Genomic DNA, 14,930 nt, shown 5'->3' with positions numbered 1-14,930 from the left:
ACTCGGACCCGTCAATTTCTGATTCGAGGGGGAACAACTTCTCCGCTTTTTTCATCCCACTATAACTTCAACCCCCCTGACGGGTTTGAGTACAGACACTTGATTTTGAATAAGGATATGATAGCTGTTGCGATAACTAATTTTGAAGATCGTATCGAGATCTATCTGACCCTAAAATTTCGCTCCTAAATATCCATCGATAATTAACAAATAGCGAAAATAATGAAAGAGGCAATTTGAAATTTATCTCGAGAATATTATTCGTATCAGACACATTTAAAAAGTATTAAGTATAGTTAGTACTCTTCCACTATTTTACCTATCATTTCGTTTCGTTATCTATGGAAATTTTGAAGTGAAATTTCAGGATCAGATAGCACTCGATAAGATTTTTAAAATAAGGTATCGCATCACCCCTATCCTTATTCAAAATCAAGGGGCTGTACTCACCCCTTTTAGGGGGTTGCAGTTACGGGGATGCAAAGAGCGTAAAAGTTGGTCCCCCTCGATTCAAAACTTGACGAGTCCGAGCGATTTTCCACATTTTCATTCAGAAGCCGAAAAATCGAGGTGTTAAATTTTCGTTGGACCACCTAGTAGGTATATTATGGTATTTGAGCCTTCTTCAGAAGCATACGTCCTTAGGGTTTCAATTCTCATAAATTTAATGCATAACCATAGAAATTAGTGAAAAAAGAAACCAAGATATAGTGAAATATTTGAAACGGTAATTTTTCAGAAACGCCCTGTATAATTCGAGAACAAGGTAGGATATTTAGGATCTGATTTCTGATATCTCGAGATGCTTTCAGTGAGCATTGAATATGGGATGCCCTGTACCTATTTATCCACCAATTACAGAATATGTGAATATTGTGAATGAATACAACCATAGAAGTTATAGGTACAACTCTCAGAGTAATAAACATAGATAGAGGAAGCATATGTCATTTTCTATAAGCAAATTTTGTCCCCTACAGGAACTTTGTCATTTGACATGAAGAGCGCGGAAATGAAAACATATCAGTGATACAATATTTACCTCAATTCGCGAGTTCCTCCACGAAAAGCGCACTTCTTATGTCTCATAGTGAATCAACGTTTCATATAAACTCAAAATATATTGAAATAAATACCTACCTCAATATATAAGAAATTCAGAAAACAAACTTCAAGCTCGCCAAACGACGTGAAACAACCGATGACACTAGGAGAGCGAAAGTTGCCAAATCTTGGATTTCAGCTGGTAGATAGAAAATATTCCGGTTATTATAAATTCGACAATTAGGGAAAATATCGGATTCCAAATATTCAAATGAGCATATAAAATCGGGAATCACTCAAATAAATATATTACATTCAATATAACATACATTCTTAACGATATAGTAAAATTGTGGATTTGAAAATATATCACAATCCGACAACGTAATCTAACCATGTTGGGGACATGATAAAATTGCGTATATACCCTCTATCTATGTTTATTACTCGATGGTACAACTTTACTTATTTACTCGTTATGTAAGTAATATTAAAAAAATTACTGTTCGAATGTAAATTGTGCGCTATTTTTGTCGAACGAATTCACAACGAAAATATATTGCTTGCTATATGTCATCGTTTTGCATTGTGTGCGTGGACTTTTCCATTGTTGTTGATTTTGGATGTATATACAATTACTTAATGTTGCCTACCTTTCATTTGTGTATTTCTTTTTTTTTTGTCTTATTTTACTTATCTCGAAACAAGTGTTCAACACTTTTCGATAGTTTGAGTTTATTCAATCTATGATAGTATAAAAATGTATTTTTTCTCTTTACAAATAAATAAACGTTATTATTATTATTATATGTGGCTTTACTTCAATGAAATTAAGTGCATGTCAATTATGTTTTCTTCATTTCAGGACTAACCGAGATAAATGTAGAAATATCCTGAGTGGATATTATCTAATAGATGGATCGATGCAGAATCTGTCTTCGTTAGAATGTATGCAAATAAAATGAAGCGGAAACTGTCATTGAGGGTTCTGTTCTGACTGAAAGACTACTTACAGATTGGTGAAACCTCACACCTGGAACAGTCTAAATTTAAGTGATTTTTATTTACGCTGTTCAGATCTGAGCATCAGTTATTCTCTTTCGAATATTACCCGAAGATGTTTGATAGATCGAATCAAGTTTCTGATTGAAAAATTGTATGTGTCCTCTTGGGAACATTTCCAAAAGTAATCTTTTAAAATCGCTTGTGCAATTTTAATCAGAATAAGGATTTGGTTTCATTCGATTCAAGTAAAAAACTTTTTTTGGATTATTTATTCTGAGAACCCACAAAGTATAAGGCCTCTACTATCACGGATCAATCATTTGTCTTGTGACCCTTTGTGTAGTTGTAAGAAAAACAAACAAAATATGCGTGTGAATCATTCGAGTCAACCAAAACAAAACATCTTGGTCACCCAGTTGGTTTATGATTGGGGAAAGGGCACAAAGTATTTTATTACGGATATCTTTCGAAAAAATAAACAATCTGGAAGGTTCCGGTAAGGATGACATGAAGATATTTATTTTCATGTTCTCAATTTTTTTTTTGTGTTATAAGGATATTTCGGAGATCTGTTCAGGTACGTATAATATTTAATAAGTATTCGAATGTGAATGTTTGAGGAGAGCTAAACCTAGGTAAGTATACAGGGTGTTCCTGAATTGGAAGTATGTATAAAGAAAAATGGGAGATTCCTTGGAAAATGTAGGTAAAAAAGTCCTATAAATATTATTCATCACAGCTTACTAACTAGATCTTTATAATAATTTGGATTTTACCGAGAATCGTTTGAAATTTGTTCTCGAAATCGGTAGTAGATACGATAAAACCGAGGAAAAAACCGAAAAGTGTAATACTGAATCAAAGTTTCTATCTACATTTTCTAGACTATCAGTGATTCAGCAAATAAAAGTTCTGGAGGAAAGAAGCAGGCCTTGTTAATCCAAAAAAAATATCACCCTATAGATTTGCAATCATAATTTGCATATTACATGATGAAAACTTCAAATTGGAATATCTGTGCCAAATTTAAGGTGAATATCTTGACAAGGAACATTGCTATGAGAAAAAAACTTGAAAAAAAAAAACAAACTTTAACACCCTCCAACGTAATTCAAAGAGCGAAGTTGCAAAGTAGTTTTGGCGAAATAAGCCCCATATCAGATCAGAAAGACTTTAATATTTTTTCCGCGTAAAAGCTACATCGCTAAATTTTAGGGATGAGCAAATCAAAGTTAGTAGAAATCTGACGAAAAAAATTCTGAGCTATCGAAATTTTTGTAGAAAATAATTCACAGTTACATCTAACATAGTATGAATCTAAAAATTGAATAAAAAAATATCTTTTGTTTTGTCATCCACATCCATCTCGGAAACCATAAGAGTTATTTAGGTAAATAAAATTTGTTGAAAGTATGCACTTTAAAGGCAAAAAATCAAAAAAAAAAAACCACACATTCACAATATTACGATTATACAGAAAAGTTGCAATTTTTTTACCACTAAGTATTAGGATGTCTGAACCAATGACCCTGAGTTTGAATCCCGCAACATATTCATTGAAATTTTTTATAATGATATTTTTATATTTGTTATATTAGAGATACTTAGGTATTTTACATTAAAACGGAATCAATAGAAATAGATCTTAGCTTATATTTTTGCAATGTTTTAGTCTTATACCGAAATAAATAGACCAAAACACTTTTTATCGAAAGTAATTGCAAGATTTCATTCATATTTGTTTTAAGGAGATACTTTTCGTATTTCAGCTTGTTCCGATTTGATTTGATCATCCTAATTTAGAATATTAGGTAGGTACAGGGTAAGTATATAAATGCGAACCTAATAGATTTTTCAGGGGGATAATACATTAAAAAATATGTCTAGTTTGAAGAATAAACTTATGGCCTAAAATGCATATATTGAGGGAGATAAATCTTTCCAAAGTTAACAAAATTAAAAAAAATTCTCCGCATAACTTTTAAACGGTGAATGCTGCCAGATTTTTATTTCGTGCTTAAATGAATGTTGTTAAAATACATTTTTTATTACACTTCTTATATTGTTATAAAGGGTGTTTTTAGAGGGCGAGTCATGTTTTTTTTTGGTACAACTTCTTTCGTTGTATTCGTTTTTGTAAAAAAATAGAAGTATTCGATGGAGCAAAGAAAATGACATGAAAAAGGAAATCTTATCCAAATACAAGAAATTGAATCATTTTCGAGATATTTGAGTATTTGTAGTCACATGATGTCAGCCGATTAATTCATCGTGAGATTCATCGGTAACCATACAAGTTGTTCCAAAAAATCATTTATAACAATATCAGAAATGTAAGTGTAATGAAAAAATGTATATTAACAACATACGTTTAAGCTCGAAATTTTAATCTGGCGACATTCACCGTTTAGAAGTTATGCGGAGAATTTTTTTAATTTCATCAACTTTAGAAGGATATAACTCCCTTAATATGCATTTTGGGCCATAAGTTTATTCATCAAACTATAATTTTTTTCAATTTACTATCATCAGAATGCTCGGTACACATTCTTGACTCACCCTGTATATAAATTGATCTACATTTTTCTCAATCAACTCATTTCAAACTTAATGTCAAATGAAGTAGTTTAATTAAACCAAACGAATATAATAGCGAATCCAAATACTCCTTAATCATTAGCACCAAAGACGTTGAACAAACTTCTGGTTGATCTCTGGTCTGGTTCCACTTTATTTTGGGACTTTTTGGACCTATCTCGTTCCATTTGTTAATAACTGGGAGGAGCCAAAATACTTTGGTACCGCCTTCAGAAAGCTGCCGTCGCATATTTCTCAAAAAGTCAATTAGTTCAATTAACATTTTAGTGGGTGGTTTGTAGGAGCTTAGAAAAGTGTGTTAAAACTATTTTTTCAGGAGATTATATCGAACTCAAGTGAGTATTTTCATTGTTTGGAGAATACCTAATTTCATTCACAAATTTATTAAATCACGAATAATTCTATGAAAGGAAAACTAAGGTTGAAGAAAAATAATTAATCTTGAATCATTGTAAATAGTTGATATCTATTTTCTCCATCTAATTAGCAATACTCAAGTATTTTACAAACAAATACATATGTAGTAATAAGGTTGGTAATAATTTTCATAAATAATAATGCTAAAACAACTTTAAAAAGTCTTTGCGCATAGAAAATAAAGAAAGGAAAGTTAACATCAAGGGAAAACATTCCAGAAAAGCGATTGCGATTTATTATAATGTCATTTTATCTGTTATTTCATCTAGATGAGGAGTTCATTTGAAACGATCTTCCCGAAATTCGATATGGACATTCGAGTGACTAAATATTTCACATATTGAACAAATTAATCTAGATCTATATATTCTTACGAAAATATAAGAATTAGTTTTCTTCTGAATCTTCTATCGTTCCCGAGCTTGCACCAAGCTTGAAGACCTTATTATTATCCATTTAAAAGCAAAAGTTCAAATCGCTGGGATATGATTTATTGCCAATGAAATATTGGATTTTTTCGATATTCTACTTCAATTTTTTTTTCTGCTAGTGACGCGCTCAACACTAAATTCTGTACGAAGTTTGAAATTGATATTTCATATCAAACACTTGCTAAGTCTCAATATGATCGAGCGACAATTGTCGCTGAGATATTTAGAATTTTTTCTAATATTCTTCTTGAATTTTCTCTAGCTCTTGTAATGTGATCAATATGACATTTCAAAATATTATTCCACATTAAAACGCAAAATTTTGTATCCATCAAATTATTAGTTTTTAAATTATACGATAATAAAATTTCGAACGACCATTTTTACGAAACTTCTAGTTTCTACTAGGATTTTTGATATAATCACTGAGTATTGTAATAGACAGACTCAAATTTGATGCCACATTAGTGATCAGTGAGTAGAATGTTATCATTTGAAGCCATCCCTTGTGTGAGTTCTTGTGATTTTTGAAATTTTTCGTCAATTTTTCTACGTTGACCAAATTTGATTATAATTTCCGATTATTTTCGAGGCCAGCGAGAAGTCCGGATCTAACACCGTTAAAATAAACGAAGCAGCGAGAAGATTGAGAGTAAATTTCAGGTAACAACTGAAGAAATAAACTGCTTGTTCAAGGAATGGTGGAAGTCATTTCAAACATAATTTATGAATACATTTTCTACTGAAATTTTGAGTTTAATTTCAATGAAAAAATATTTAATTCATTACTTTCTTTTGTTTGATTGTCTATCATACTCACCTGACGAAGTCATGTTATCATGACGAAACAATTGTTGTGAAAATAAATATATAAAGCGGAAATAAGTTATTTTACTTTTTAATCATTACTTTCTTTTATTTGCTCTTTCCCCCTTTTAAATCAAAATCTGCTGAAACAAAACTAGTACCAGTATTCTAACTAAAACTCTTTTAGGAAATGAAGAAGGAATTTCGTTTTGAATATTATTTTGTCATACATAAATTAAGGGTTTTGAAAGTTGAAGACAAATTTTTATTAGAAATTTACTATTCTTTTCTTCATATACCAACTTTCAAATCGTACTAATTCTTATTCAACATCTAATACAGCATAGTTTTGCTTTATTCATACATATCATATTCTTTTCTGATAAAATAATCCTAAATCCATATCAAACTTGGTCAACGTAGCAAAAATTGACCAAAAATGAAGTAAGGTGAAAATTAAAAAAAAAAACTGTTTATTTTCGGTTATCAATAAATATGCCTCAATCGACAGCGAATGAGTGATTCCAACAATTCTTTCAAGGTTCACGTCTAACTTGGAACCACACTGTATAATTAATTTTATAGAGGATACGTACTGTTACAACTAAGTATTGGTATCGACAAAAAATTTCTGTTACCTAGTTTATAAACGGAGCTTCGGCATGCTCGATACGAAATGTAATTTTTTAAAGCGTGCCAATCTTGTCACCAACCTTCATTAATGGAGAGTATTCGAAGAAAAATAATAAATAGTCATTTTCTTAGTGCAAGAAAAAACCTGCTAAAGTAGGGGATTTTTCCTCAAGCAAGTATTAAAAAATAAATTGAATCCTGTCAAGTCTCTTTTCACCGAACGGCTAATTAACACCAAAGATAAGATAACTATGGTAACAAACGACATGCAGAATTAAGTCTGACATTCATGTTCGTATGACTTATTAATCAAATCCTTTAAGTTTCAATTAATTTCATAGGCTTCTAGAAAATGTGTTGTTCCTAAATCTTACGGAAAGTATCCTTCCCGCACTGAACACTGCTTGACTGAACTTTGCTTCTCGTCGATCGAACAATGGCAGTTTAGTCCGGGAAAGTACAACTTTCCGCACTTGTTAAGAAAATAACTATTATACAACTCAAAATATATGCCATTTAATCGTTCTAACTTTCATTCATTCCTCTTCATACTCTTCAAATTCTGCTTCTGCTTGATCAATATTGAATATATTGTCTAGGTAGTATCTGAAAATATGTAGATTAATTAGAACTAGTACCTAATTCAACTGATCTACCTAGCTGATAGATCAATATAGCCAATAGATCAATAGAGTTGATAGATCGAGAAAGTAAAAAATTATTGCGTGATTGTCCACAGATGAAAAATGCCCCGAAAAAAACGGCCTTCTTCGGAAATGGAAGACTCAGACGACGAAATGGACGAATCCAGACTGCATCCTCAAAGGAATGCCGCTAACGCCAGAGAAAGAGCTAGAATGAGAGTGTTGAGTAAGGCATTTTATAGATTGAAGACGACACTACCTTGGGTACCAGTGGATACCAAATTATCAAAATTGGACACTTTGAGGCTGGCAACAAGTTATATCGCGCATTTAAGAACTATTTTGATGGATCAGAATCTAACCTCTTCGGAAATGCTCCACAAGCATCCTCTGACATTGGTAAGTTTTTGATTTTAGTAGGTAGTCATAATCTGATGAAAATATAGGAATCATGTTATGGTTTTATTGTCATATGCGAATGTTTTGCTAACTTTGTTTGCGTTTCTTGTAGAGATACATTTTTGAAGATCTCGTCGTTAATCTTAAAAAAATTTTTTGAGACATTTTATTTTTTGTTTCTATATTATTGTTGAGCGTGGTTTGTTTTGTTCATTTATCAAATACTAATTGATTTAGAAGAGTTCTATAATGGAATTGAATCTATTGAAAGGTATCGTAAACTTCTGTTAAATTTACAGGGTGAGTCAATACTGCTCGATCGGTCGATAACTCCTATACTTGTATACTTAAAATTTGGACTATAGGAGAATAATTCAAATTTTGACGGAATCGACAGCACTCAGCGCATTAGCTCAAATTATTTTTGACTTTACAGGCTGATCCTATTGTGGTGAAACACGATACCACCTGGTTTTTTTAAATGGAAATTCCCATTTTTATATCATACTCATAGCTCCATGACATTCTGATTTCGGAATACCACACTTGTAATCATTTATCTGTGATACTTTTTGACGTAGGAAATTTTTCGAAAAATGTGATGGTTATAATGGTTTAAAATAAAGATCATATATTATTTTGACTTTTTCAGCTGAAAATATGCATTATGCAGTCCTTTCGAACTTCTATGTTTTAGTCTGTTCACGTGTTTTACATTTAATTTTGTCAGAATGAATGTTTTTAAATATTTTAATAATTTCTTTGATTTTGCTTATCTCAAATTCATATTATTAGTAGATATCAAGTATATATTAAATAGAGATAAGTAATATTATCCCTTTGAAATTATATGCGTGAAAAGTATTCTGCCAGCCCCAGTACAAGACATGAAATGCGGAGCATTTTGAAAATAAGTCATTTTAGGCACAACATGTCTAGACAAAAAATGAATACTACTCATGAGCCTATCCGACAGGAAAAAAATTCGGTACATGCCAGAACAAAGAGAAACAAGAAGAATATTCGAAAAGAAATACTCAATTTTTCGAGACCACATATCCGATCAAGGAGAAAGTAAGGATTTGCGTAAATGAATAAAAATAACAATTTCAAGCTTCGTGCACAATTTTGTGTGGATATAGGGTTGTCAGAACCAAAATAAATTCAAGCATAATATCGAAAAACCTGATGTTTCAGTGAAAAGAGTTGAGTATGTTGTCTCATCTACATAAGTAGGTAATCCCGAATTCGATAACAATGACATCATAATGATTCTCACTTATAGGTAAATACATATATAAATTCATTTGATACATATATAAAGTTCAGTGGTGTCCAAGAGCGCAATTGAAGCATAAATGAACGAGTGGTTAAAAGCTCCTGACATCACTTCGGTGCTTTTTTTTTATTATAACTCGATGAAGCCAGAGAGCAGAGAAACAATTGTTGCAAATTTATTGAAAAGTCGTGGGAATTTAAAATGATCTTAATCCAATTTAAAATGAACTTCAATCAAGTAAGGACCGAGTCATGCAAATAAAAATGGTTGTCCTTTTCTATTCGTTTACTTCCTATACGTCATTATATCGCCGACTTTTTGTGTACATCGGAAAGACAAAAGATACTTAAATTTCTAATGAGGGATAATTTTAGAGGATGCCAGTGTTATGGCGTGTAAGCAAAGGCGGACGCACTTCGCTTAAATAAACATCTAAAATATCAGTCGACTACAAAATGTTCCCAGCTGTTTCGCGGTCAATATTTTCTTTGTAGGATGATTCCTGTCGCTATAATCCAAATTATTTCTGTTATGCTAAGAATGTGTGTTCCAATTGATGAATCAATGACGAATTTCTCGATTTGAATACATAAACCACCTATAAAATCAGGTCATAGTGTTCCAATAAATTCAATTGCAATTTTATTTCTATATACATACATCAGGGTGGTCCAACGAAAACTTAACACCTCAATTATCCGACTTTAAAAAGAAAATGTGGAAGATCGCTTGGACCCGTCAATTTCTGATTTGAGAGGGAACAACTTTTACGCTTTTATCGTCCTCGTAAATTCAACCCCCTGACGGGGGTAAGCACAACCCCTTGATTTTGAATAGGGGTGAGAGGTTGCGATAACTTCTTTTGAAGATCGTATCTATTACTACTATCTGAGCCTAAAATTTCGCTTCAAAATATCCATCGATAATGAAATAACAGCGAAAATCGTGAATATGCAATATGGAATTTACCTCGAGAATATTAATTGTTCGTATCCGACACATTTCAAAGGTATTTTTCTACATTCATGCAAAAAGCAAAACTTTATTGAACTATATTTAGTGGAAAAAGAAGTTCTTTATTGCACTCATCTGTCATTCTACTTCAACGTGCTGTCATCATGACAATCAAATATTTCAGCCTGAAGGAAATAACGATGTACAGTTACCAAGTACTAGTACGTTTACAGCAGTAACAAATCAAGAAGTGGATTCAAAAAGTACTTCACTACGAAATATTAATATTGAGAATTGCACCAATTGTTCATTCACTTTCAACATTGAGGGTAAAAATAAAGTTTGAGTTAAATTGTTCGTAACGTATTAGTTCCTGTTTCAATGCAAATCGATATTAATAATAAAGTATTCAAGTTGCGCTTTTCATTTTCCTACACCTAGTGCTGCACCTCAATAAATCATTTTTTACTTTTTGCATGAACGTAGAAAAAATGTTGTATGCAACTCGTGCAAAAATTGTTTATTGCACTTGTTGCATAAATAACTATTAGTAGTAGGAACTCTTCCACTATTCGACTTGTCATTTCTATTGAAGCCTGAAGTTTTGGAGCATTGAATATTCGTATGTCAGCATAGAACTTGGTTGATTAGTTTTTTGAAAGATAGTAGTTTGTGAAAATAAAAGAGAGTTGAGTTATATTGATTGAATAACGAAATTGAATTGCACTTTTCCTTATAGAGAAGCAGTCGGTGCTTTAATGTACCTGATGACTGGTACACGACCAGATATTGCATTTGCAGTAAGTATAGTTTCAAGAAAGCTCGAAAACCCTTCCAATACTGACTGTTCAAGAGTGAAAAGGATATTCCGGTATTTGAAAGGCACAGTCGAGCTCGGAATATCCTACAAAGCTGGTGCCCTAGATCAGCTCAAGATCTACAGTGACGCAGATCATGGTGGCGATAATTCTACAGGTAGATCAACAACAGGTGTCTTAAGTATATATGCAGATGGAGCTATATCCTGGTATAGCCAGCGACAAACTTCAGTAGCAATTTCTACCACAGAAGCAGAAATAGTTGCTGCTAGTGAAGCCGCTAAAGAAATTGTTTGGCTCAAGCGTCTATTTGAAGAAATGATCGATGTGAGATCTTTGCCAACATTGATGCTTGATAACGAAGCTGCAATCAAGTTAACGCAGAACCCAGAATATCACCGTCGTACAAAGCACATACATATTCGACATTTCTTTGTGCGTGAACTGGTGCTTGACAATATAATTGAAGTGAAGAAGGTGTCTTCAGAATACCAGCTTGCAGATATTATGACGAAACCTTTGTTCAAACCCAGACTACAAATGTTAAAAAATGCAATGGGATTGACAACAATGATTCAATGAGGGAAGGTATTGAAGCCTGAAGTTTTGGAGCATTGAATATTCGTATGTCAGCATAGAACTTGGTTGATTAGTTTTTTGAAAGATAGTAGTTTGTGAAAATAAAAGAGAGTTGAGTTATATTGATTGAATAAATCAGTCGCAAAAACGAGTTCGTACTTCTTATTATTTTAATCTAGAAAAGATCTGTTTATTATACTTCAACAATTTCGTTATCGATGGAAATTTTGTAACGAAATTTCAGGATCAGTTAGTACTCAATAAGATCTTCAAAGTTAGGTATAGCAACAACCCTCATCCCTATTCAAAATCAAGGTGTTGTACTTACCCCCGTCAGGGGGTTGAGGTTACGGGGACGCGAAGAACGGAAATATTGTTCCCCCTCAAATCAGAAATTGAAGGGTCTCGGCGATTTTCCTTATTTGCATTTTAAAGCTGGAAAATCGAGGTGTTAAGTTTTCGTTGGACCACAGTGTATAATAAAGTAGCTGAAATCGGTGTGTCCCTACATTCATGAATTAATAAAAAAAAATCAGTAGTTACAGAACACTTTATAATTTCGTTTCAATGATAATAAGGTTCTATTGCTGTCAAATTGGCTGAATTTTTGATATGTTACATTCTAAATCATTCCAAACAAAAAGTTCAGTAGGCAAAATATTTTTTATTGGAGGCCCATGAAAACTCTCATTTGTTATCCATTGTTACACCATACAAAACGTTATCCTGGATAATTTAATTATCACTATTAGTAATCAAGTTTTGAGCAGCAATTAATATGAGATTCTATTAAAAGCATTGTTCTTTAGTGTTGTATCATTTGGTCAATTATATACAGTGTGTTCCAGGTTCCAGTTACTTACAATTTTGAACATTTTACATGAGGCTTTAAAAATGTTCTTCTGCATCCAAATACGTTATATCAAAGTATAATAGCACTTTCCTGATTTTTTCCGATAATCTTCTTGAATTTTTTATTATTCGGAAAATTAAAAGGATAACAAATTTTCGAACGGTGTTATTTACGGAACCTTAAGTCAGAATTTGACCCAAAATGTTTGTGTTTCACAGCGATAGCATCAAGAAATAATGATGTTTTGATGAAAATGTAAAGTTCCAATTTTCGTTCATATATCGAATATGAATTGAAAGGAAATATCGAAAAGCGATTTTCAGTATTCCTTTGTTTCTCGTAAAAAATGTCTCCATTTTTGTCTAGAGGCTATAGTTCCGGAAATCCCATCATAAGATAACAAATTTGAACCATTAGGTATGTACATCATGTACATGGTTTGCATACTACTTCATCATAATATAGACAAGGGCGTAGAAATGAGGGGGTACATGGGGTACTTACCCCCTCCCCAAGATAATCAAAATATAAAATTTAGGAATCTCGCAAAGACGAAGAACTCAAATGCGGGGATGCGGAAAAATTGTTCCTAAATTGGAGGTGCAAATGGAAAAGACAGATTTCTCGGATCATTTCAAGAAAAAAAGTGGGGTACATGAGTCCGCAAACGCTTCGTGGAAAAATTTAAAGAGAAACTCTGGTTCAGCACAGCACTTTTTTGGTTTGTTATAGTTTTGTAGTATCTGCAATCGATTTCGAAAAAAAAACAAACAACTGTCTATAGTGTAATTCTCAGAAATATACAAATTATTATAGAGATCCAGTTAGGTAGCTGTGATAATTAAATTAATTATAAGTTTTGGTACTTATTCACCAACTCTGGTAGCAAAGATTAATAAAGATTCGAAAAACTCGTTAAGCATCACAAAAAAGTAGGACTACAAGAAACACCCTGTAACTCGAAAACAAAGCGTTTGCAGGCTCATATTTTTTTATGGGCCATTTTATTTTTAAAATTATCCAAGGAATCTCTCATTTTCCTTCGTAACTCCAATTCAAGAACACCCAGGATGAGATGAGAACAATCGAATTGGTAATAAAAAAATTATTTCGAGTAATTTGCTTCAAACTTCGTTAGCAAACTTCTTTTTTTCACATTATAGATATGAGTAAACAATGTCGTCAAAAATTTTTTTTTCGATTACCCCTCAAGAAAAATAAAGATCTACGCTCTTGAATATAGATCTATGTTATAGAATTATACGGATATTACCTTTTGCTTTTAATACAATATTTTTATTGGCACCTCTACTATCTAGAATATATGTATATATTTATTTTTTCTACATTTATACAGAACATATGTCCTCTTACTTATCACACTTCCATTACAGACATGGCCGTTCAGTTTCGTAAAGCACGAAAGTTTTAATTCAGACGGAAGTGAGGCCAAAGCGGCTGCTGACTTCTTTCCTTCTTCCTGGAGCGATATGGTACCTTCCATCCAACCACCGAACGCTGTCATCGAGGATAAGGATGTATCCTATTACTACTAATTTATGCCTCTTCGAAGATCCCTTTCTGCACCTCTAGAGATTTAAAACCAACCGCAAAATGTGGGACTATTTATAATATTTGAATGATTGGACTAGAGTTTGAACAAATTGTTAAGCCCTCGTAAAAGAGGGAGGAGATATCGGGAAAAGTAATTTATAATCATCCCTATTTATTGCTTCGACCCGAATTTATCTTTGGCTAATATTTATTTGTGGATTAAGTTATTAGGTTACATGATAATGTATATCTACCTAAAGATTTTCAACTTTCGTCACATTCTGAAGATACTCCATAGGATAGGAATGATTAATGATTTTATGTGAGTAGGTAGGTCAGTTCAGACGAGAGGAATATTGTAAAGTATTTATTTATTTATGAATTATAATATTTATAATGATTAGTCTTTATTTTCCTTTTTATATGTTTGAAATAATTGTTGCATGTTTTTTCTTCTATTTGTGAGCATTGAATTTATTTGATTATTTCATTTATTCATAACGAATAAAATGAACAAAGAATTAATTTGCTAAATGCTTCATTATTTTCTGTTACCTTTCCTATACCTACCTAGGTGAAATATTCACCAGTTTTAATTCTCAACTTTTATTGTCACTTTTTATTCTTGATTTCATTTTAATGCTAAACTCATCTAAATTTCAATGTTTTAATGAATTAAAAATATGTTTTAAAATGTATATATATATATATATATTTTTTTTTTTTCATTTTCATTTCATATACCTACAATAAAATATATTCTACAAATAATTAAATTTCAGAAATTTTAACATTTCTCATTTTGTTTCTGGTATATTGTTCTGTTTTTTCAATATAGTTATCGCTGGTATTGGAAAGTGCCGTAAGGTCTTTATTTTTCTTAGCATCAAGTATTTCATTTGGCAAGTGCCACTT

The 14,930-nt window shown here is 32.0% G+C and overlaps 1 protein-coding gene across 1 annotated transcript; it reads left to right on the top strand.

Annotated features, from left to right (window-relative positions):
- The first annotated feature begins 4,820 nt into the window (after positions 1-4,820).
- LOC123672196 (transcription factor 21) lies at positions 4,821-14,550 on the top strand. Its single transcript, XM_045606210.1, has 3 exons — positions 4,821-4,982; positions 7,675-7,978; positions 13,856-14,550. The coding sequence occupies exons 2-3, from the start codon at positions 7,682-7,684 to the stop codon at positions 14,015-14,017; spliced, it is 459 nt and encodes a 152-aa protein (XP_045462166.1). The 5' UTR covers positions 4,821-4,982; positions 7,675-7,681; the 3' UTR covers positions 14,018-14,550.
- The last annotated feature ends 380 nt before the right edge of the window (positions 14,551-14,930 follow it).

Source organism: Harmonia axyridis, chromosome 2 (genome assembly GCF_914767665.1).
Source record: "Harmonia axyridis chromosome 2, icHarAxyr1.1, whole genome shotgun sequence".
NCBI lineage: Eukaryota > Metazoa > Arthropoda > Insecta > Coleoptera > Coccinellidae > Harmonia > Harmonia axyridis.
Note: the sequence above shows the minus strand (reverse complement) of the source record. Positions and strands in the feature narration are given on the sequence as shown.

Bases quoted from the DNA above. Each gene is read 5' to 3' on its own strand.
- LOC123672196 (XM_045606210.1), top strand. From the start codon at position 7,682: ATGCCCCGAAAAAAACGGCCTTCTTCGGAAATGGAAGACTCAGACGAC. The intron at 7,979-13,855 runs GTAAGTTTTTGA...CTTCCATTACAG, and splicing joins ACAAGCATCCTCTGACATTG to ACATGGCCGTTCAGTTTCGT.